At 41.9% G+C, this 7,262-nt stretch overlaps 1 protein-coding gene across 5 annotated transcripts in view; it reads left to right on the top strand.

Moving 5' to 3' along the window:
* The window catches only part of wdfy4 (WDFY family member 4), a 44,368-nt gene that overhangs the window by 20,817 nt on the left and 16,289 nt on the right, over positions 1-7,262 (top strand). For all 5 annotated transcript variants that reach the window (XR_800215.1, XM_010790966.1, XM_010790967.1 and 2 more), the window contains 10 exons: positions 159-350; positions 436-545; positions 2,918-2,995; positions 3,120-3,311; positions 3,779-3,854; positions 3,955-4,169; positions 5,778-5,926; positions 6,526-6,640; positions 6,973-7,058; positions 7,151-7,213. Coding sequence is in view for 4 of the 5 variants with exons in the window: in XM_010790966.1 (XP_010789268.1) it covers positions 159-350; positions 436-545; positions 2,918-2,995; positions 3,120-3,311; positions 3,779-3,854; positions 3,955-4,169; positions 5,778-5,926; positions 6,526-6,640; positions 6,973-7,058; positions 7,151-7,213 (1,276 nt within the window). In the remaining variant the exon portion in view is untranslated. The remainder of the gene's footprint in view (positions 1-158; positions 351-435; positions 546-2,917; positions 2,996-3,119; positions 3,312-3,778; positions 3,855-3,954; positions 4,170-5,777; positions 5,927-6,525; positions 6,641-6,972; positions 7,059-7,150; positions 7,214-7,262) is intronic.

Below are 7,262 nucleotides of genomic sequence, written 5' to 3'. Positions count from 1 at the left end.
TTTATGTACCATAGCCGCTATATTGTACTGCCATGTGGTAAATGCTTGTATGCTGCTCATGCTCTTTCTGCATATCATGTATTTAAATGTCATGTGCGGATGGAAATTAACTTAAAAGTGTGTGTGTGTGTGTGTGTGTGTGTGTGTGTGCGCTCCAGATGACGCAGAGCTAGTCTCCCTAGCAGAGGCCTGCTGGTCAAAGGTGATGGTGGAGAGGCAGCACACGCTTGAAGAAACTTCAAAGATAGAGATCTCTGCGAGCCGGGCTGCAGGGACAGGGCCCGTCCGCATGACGGACATCAGCCCTCTGTGGGAGGAGATGTCACAAAAAGCTTGGCTGCTATACACAGGTTAGCTCTGACTCTAACTGCAGAAGGGGAAGATGCCTTAATGTAAACGTTATCCCCTAAAAAAACGTTGTGTTTGCCTCCTCAGAGTCTCAGAAAATGAAGGTGGCCAGCAGCTCTCAGAAGAGGTTTGATGTGATCAGCAGCGCTGTGCGCTCAGCTTTGGGCAGACTTGACAAAGAGTCAGCAACAGTTGAGGTAAACACACACTCACTTTCACTTAATGTTCCAGTTCAGGGGGCGGGATATAGAGATTTGTATTTTGGTGCCTGTTGTCCCCTTTGAGGAATGTCGGGTTGTTACCTTTCCCCAGGTGCCCTAGTGTCCCAGAGCGCCGTGCCCAAACACTCATCCCAAAGTCACTGCTGTGTTTGTGCTGTGGGCCGTCCAGCCCTGTGGGGGTGTTTGATTATTTCTTTAAATGGATTTGGATTATCACAGCTGATTGCCCCTGAGTGGGCTTAGTAATTGATATCTGTTAGGCCTATCCATGGGAACACTCACTACAACACACTGTTTGCTGCTGAAGGTTAAAGACGCGTTTATTGTTGTTTTTCCCCCCGAAACACGTGGCCCACATCATTAGTTCCCCCACAACGCTTAAGACGTTGAGCCATCTGGAGCAGGGAGCGGGGACATATTACTCAGGCACACAGGCATGAAATTACCGCGTCTGTGTGTCTGTCTCACCCCCACAAAGCGTGTGTGTTCTTGTTTGTGCGCTTCTCTTGCCGACAGAAATCGGGTTGGCAATTATAGTGGTAGCAATCTGATGAAAACATTATTCATTTGATGTTATTCTTTATCATATCAGTCTTTGACAGGCTATCAGAGAGGGTGATGAATCGTTTTTTCCGTCTGAGAGGCAGGGGAAGAAGAGGGAGGGATGTTTGCCTTCTCCCTCTCTGCTGTGTCTTGCACCGCTTTGCTCTTCATAGGTTGCAGCATGCAGCGAGTGTTCCAAAAAGGATGTTTAAATCCTCACTAGTGGTCAGCCAGTCTGTTAATTTTCCATTCATCTTCATGGAGGAACAAGAGAGTCATTAATTAATTTCGGGATCATCAACGTATGACCTTTAGTTGGCGAGTCATGAGCTTAATGGGGCTCTCTTCTGAGTCACTGGATCCACAGTGATGTATTCCTACAGAGCATGGTTTCCAAGTCTCAGATATTTACTTTTAATAAACAAAAACAAGAGCTTTAAAGCCTACTGTAGGTAATGAATGAGAATCCTGAGACTGATAGGCAGACTCTGTCCTCAGTCAAGCTTCAGTGCAATTCTTCTAGAGATTTATTTCATCAGCGAATGCAGTTTCCATAATCATATCTGTGTCCTCATATTAGAAAGATAATTAACAGCACTAATGATCACGTTAAGTTCATTACACATTCACTGCCAGCCCAGAATGAAGTTGACATTATGTTGCCTTATCATCAAAGGTGGCGTATTGTTGGGAAGTCATTAAAATGGAAATGAGTGTGATGTTTTGATGTTAATTGCAGAGGGAAGAGATGAGTTATGTATTTAATGCAGCATTTAAAAAGCCAATGAGGTTCCTATCTGCTAAATAGGGTAATTAATGCTATATATTACTTATGTTTGTCCAAATGAAGGAATGAAATTAGGAGGCGATGACGCCGACTTGCTGTTTATCTGCCGCAGTACGGCTCTAGTTGCAAACTTCATTACTACACTCTTTTTTTGTCTGTAATATTTCTATAATCTCCGCTCAAATTACTCCTTTATTTTCTTCTCTGCACAACATCTCATTTGGATAGGCAGTCAGTCATTTGAGGAAACAGTTTTCATTCTCCAGAGAGCTTGTCAAAGTTAGTTATCAACTTTTACGCATGGATTTAGTCTGAAATTACATTGAATTTTTGAATCTCTTGTATTACAGAAGTAGATTTCTTATTGTACTTGAAATCAATTATTGCATTAATGGGGTTGTTCCGAAAACACAGAATTAGCATCTGTAAATAAGACTAGATATAAAAAGTTACTGCATGTTCATTCAGTCAATGAAATGGCTTTCCTGGGTCAGCTGTGAGGATGGACACATGTTGTTTCACTAGTCTCGCAGCGAGCACTGCTGTGATGATGGGTTTAATGAAGCAGTTAACAGTCAGAATATGATCCCAGTGTGTCTGCTGAACATCAGCATCCTGCAGTGTCAACACGGCTCGGTTTTGGGGTTTTTCTATTTTTTATTTCCTTTTCTCTTTTAATCGACTCGCACACACACACTAGCCTTGCCCTTGACTGTGGCGTGGCTCAGTGATATTAATGTTTATGTTAATTAGATCACACCAACAAATGATTACATTTCCAGACAGGGTTATTGTAAGACTGTAGCCACTAGCTTATTTTGCCCACTGAATGCAATTTAGAACAGATGTAATTGTATGAATGCATTGTAATTGCATGAGGAAACAACAATACCATTATGAATATACACAATATTCTCTGTGAACCTGATGTGTGTTTACAATATGAGTTAGAGGAAGAGCGATTGTGCCGCCTGCTCTTTTCATTTGCACCCATCAGGTTACTCTCCTTTTTTTGTAGGAGTTTCTGTCCTACATGGAGTCTCATCGACAGAGAGGCCACAGCATGTTTGAGAATCTGAGGACAAACCACTTACAGGTCTGACAGAACTGTGTTCATGAATAAACAAAAATAACTGTAATAAAATAGCCCAAATTGGATCTGTACTCATTCACCTCTGTGTTATCTACTCCCTCTATCCGGGCCTGTTTCCGTGTCCCAGTTAAGAGCCAGTGAGTATGAGCGAGTGAGCTCCAAGTGGCTGCTTGTGGAGGCCGAGCTGATGAGGGAGAGGGCTGTGTTCGGCCCCGGCCCAGGGGTGCTGCTGAGCCAGGACTGGGTGCAGGATGCTGCTGAAGGACCCAACAGGACCAGATCACGCATCCGCAGAAAGGCTCGGAGACAATCCAAACGGGTATGGCCTTTCAGTGTGCAGCAGGATAGTGTGTGATGGTCCTTATTAGGGATCCACTGACTAAAACTCCGGGACGGTACCCATGTTGAAAATAACAATACCAATGTTTTTGTTATTATATATTCCCCGTTTTGTTCCAGGTAAAATGCATCTTAATTGTTCAAATGAGGACAAACGTATTCATACAAAATGTATAAAACAAAAACATTTTTTTTCTTTTTTAAATGAACAATGAATTCTTATGTTTTACATAATTTATATGTTATTAAATGTAAATGTAGGATTAGTAACATCGACCAGGCTATCCTTCACCTATGTTTTTCATGCAGATTTATAGACAGCAGTAGCAGTCAATCTACTGTTGTCCTAGTAGAGTTAAACAAGGCAAATACTTGGACGATTAGTTGGTGCATCCCTATTTATTATTAGTGTTAAACCTTTAACTTTGCTATATACTATTAAAACAGGTGCTAGGAACGCTGTGTATGGGTTTAAGGACCGGCATGTCTGAAGAGGACAATAAGAGATCAGAAGGTGACACAGGTAAATACATAATCCCTGGTTTACATTTTATTTATTTTTCAACCATAAAAGGTTGTGTTGAATGTGAGCTCAGTGGATACATTTGTTTCCTTTTCGACAGAGCCTAAGATCCTGTGTGAAGTTGGAGCCGAGGTTAAAGAGGATGAAGAGGAGGGTGGACAGGATTGTGATCATCTGACCTTCTTCCCCGCTCTCAATGAGACCACTGCTGTTACTGAAAGAACCGCCGACCCCCTCACCCCTGAGTCCTGCTCCCACATGCAAGACTGCCATGACATACGCATCATCCTGCAGAACGTGCAGCCCGGAGAGGAGGTACTGTAACACAGGAGGGTGTGTTGGTACGCTGGGTTAAATACAGCATGCCTCCTTTTCACCCTGCTAATATTCATAATCATAATTATCTGATGTAGACTAAGGGATTCCAATAGCCCAGCGCTGCTATCACAATTTCATCTTTCCTCATTAGTGTAACGTTTTAATGTGGCGGCTCAGCCCAGCTCTGCTCATTCTTCCACTGAGTTAGAAACCACAGCACATGTTGACAGGGACTCTCATCACTCCGGCAACCAGCCGCGGCTTTTAATGTTTCTGACAGAAGTATTAATAAAAACAGTAGGAGGTGATGCAGCTTGTCTTGCATCCGCTTAGTAAGTGTGTGATGTGTGCAAGTGTGTCCTGTTGTCTTGCAGTGGTTCAGTGTGTGAGTCCTGCTGAGCTTCCTGTCAAATGAACACAGTCATTAGCTCTGAAAAATACACACACACGCACACGCACGCACACACACACACACACACACACACACACACACACACACACACACACACACACACACACACACACACACACACACACACACACACACACACTTTGTAACACACAAAGGGAGACCCACTCATAATTAGCTTGCCAGCGCCAATAGTGTGATTATGACAGTAATGTGTGTGGGGAGAAATCAATGGTCTGACATTAGGCTCGCAGTCTATAAAAGTCCTCCTTTTTTCTCCTTCTTCCCATCATCAGCTAAATCACCAACAGACTGATAACGCTGTCCAGTGCACAGTAAAACGATAAGGAAACAAGTTTATTGTTATGTATTTAATCTTTGATAACAATAAATTAAACTGTCTTTTTCTAAAATCTAGTTATTGTTAGGGACTGATGCCAGTGTGTATTCACTGAATGAATACTGCTTTACAATTTGACCATGATATAGCTCAATGTAAAATGCCTTTGCCATTTAGAGGGACTTGCTCGCCTTGTCTCTTCTTAAACGCCTTGTGTGTCAAGTGATATTATCCATCATAGCATGACTCGATGTGTGCATTCAGACAAGAGGTTCTGATCACTTAGCAGGTTTCCTATTGTGTGTTTGGCAGTGATTAATTCTCCTAATAATGACGAGGCAGGGCCTCGTCCACACCAGTGTGTGACTTTGTGTCTGGATGTAGGCGGTCTGATTTGATTAGTATAAATTGTGAGGGGCCTGCGGGTGTGTTGGGGCCCCATATGGTTTTTGGGCGCTGTGTCCCAGAGGGCCTGCAGAGGGGCCGACACAGGGAGACAGCCAGGTGCACACACTCACTGTGAAATGAGGGGAGACAATAGAATTAGCCGCACATTATCACAATGCAGTTAGCATTAGCTACAACCAGCGCTGAAAGCAGCATGTGGGTCCACTTTGGCGCTGGATGAAACGCACAGTCACACTGCTCCCCATCAATCAGCTCTGATAATGAAGTGTTCAACTGTGTCTTTTTAATAATGATTAGAATATGTGATTAAAATGATCAATCAAGTAAAGCCTGGAGTGCCTGCGCTGCTGCCATGTCATGTCCCGGGAGAGAAGTGTGCTGATGTGTATTGTGCCTCTCACACAGGGCTTAATGCATCTCCCTGTGTCTCCTCCCTGTCTCTCTGTAGGTAAAGGCTAAGATGTGTGTAGTGACGGTGAGCGGCCTCAGAGTGACGGAAGGGGTGCTGCTGTTCGGGAATGAGAGCCTGCTCTTGTGTGAGGGATTCACGCTCAGTCCTCCTGGAGATGTCTGCTGCAGGAAACACCACCCCAGCAGGTACAGCTGTGTACAGTACCTAATCATTACCTGATCATACATTTGCTTTTTACTTGCCTCAATTATTGTTTATGTCCTTATGAAATAATCAACACATGAGTATCATCAACCTTTTTTCCATGGCTAAGATTTGATCAGATGTCAACCTCATAATTTATCCAAAACTATGATGATATCAATATTCAAAATCATTTAAGAAAAAAAGGCCAAAAAGTGATTTTAAAAAGTAACTTCTCAAAAGTCTCTCTCTGTGTCTCCCTCTGTGTCTCCGTCTCTCAAAATAAATTATTGCTTTTGCCTTGACTAAATGTACTGAATTATAATTTGGTGACTAAAAATACAAAAATATATACAGTTAAATTGTCTTAAACTAGATTAAAATATATAATAATATATATATAATATAATATTAATTAATTAATATCCTCAGACATTCAGTCAACTTAAACTTGAATAAATAATTAAGTTATAAAACGTATAAGTACATTTGAGACAGGACAAAGACTACATTAAAAAGAGCTAACAAAAGGAACACTAGTTACTCACTAACACTCAATTGGTCGTCTCATTTTCTTTGTGTCCCTTTCTTTCCTTGCCAGTGTGAGGGATTCCTATATTTCCACCATGCTGAGTAAAGAGCAGCCTCCAGCCCGCTGCAGATGCTGGCTCTATGAGGACATCAAGGATGCTCGCTTCATGCGTTTCCTTTTAGAGGTAGAGGATATCCTAATTTCTCATACAGATGCTTTACATTGACATGCATCTCATATTCAGATGGTTTCTAGACAGGTTTTAGTTGAAATTCACATCAGATTTCTTGTGATTTTAATTGAAGTTGTTACCTTTCAGAGAGTCTGATAAGGTTCATGTTAAGTGCAGGTTTAAAAGGGATCTTATAGATACTAAATATCTACTTAACATAAAAAGTAAGGAAATGTGTGTGTGGTAGATTATTTATATGTTGTAACAATGCTTCTTGGCAAATGTCCATACTTTTTGTATTAAGTTTAGATATAAATGTCGCTGTGTCTCTTTGTTACTTTCAGGACAATGCTATCGAGGTCTTCATGAAAAATGGACTGTCTGCCTTTTTGGTGTTCCTGAATAAAGACCATGTCTCTGCGTATAAAAGGTACCACATTCATATAGACTGGAGGCTAACAAATGCTTTTTTTCAGCATTTTGAAGACTGATGCTCAATCGCTGCTCTCTGTCTCCCTGCAGGTTGTGCACAGTAGCGTCCGCATTAAAAGGCAGAGGGGTTGCTGAGGTCATTGCTAATGCCAAGTAAGTGTCCACAGTTTTCATATAGCAATAATTCAAGTCAGTAACATGT

The sequence above is a fragment of the Notothenia coriiceps genome, unplaced genomic scaffold, assembly GCF_000735185.1.
Source record: "Notothenia coriiceps isolate Sejong01 unplaced genomic scaffold, NC01 NC01_scaffold00034934, whole genome shotgun sequence".
Taxonomy (NCBI): Eukaryota; Metazoa; Chordata; class Actinopteri; order Perciformes; family Nototheniidae; genus Notothenia; species Notothenia coriiceps.
This window is presented reverse-complemented; position numbering and strand designations above follow the sequence as displayed.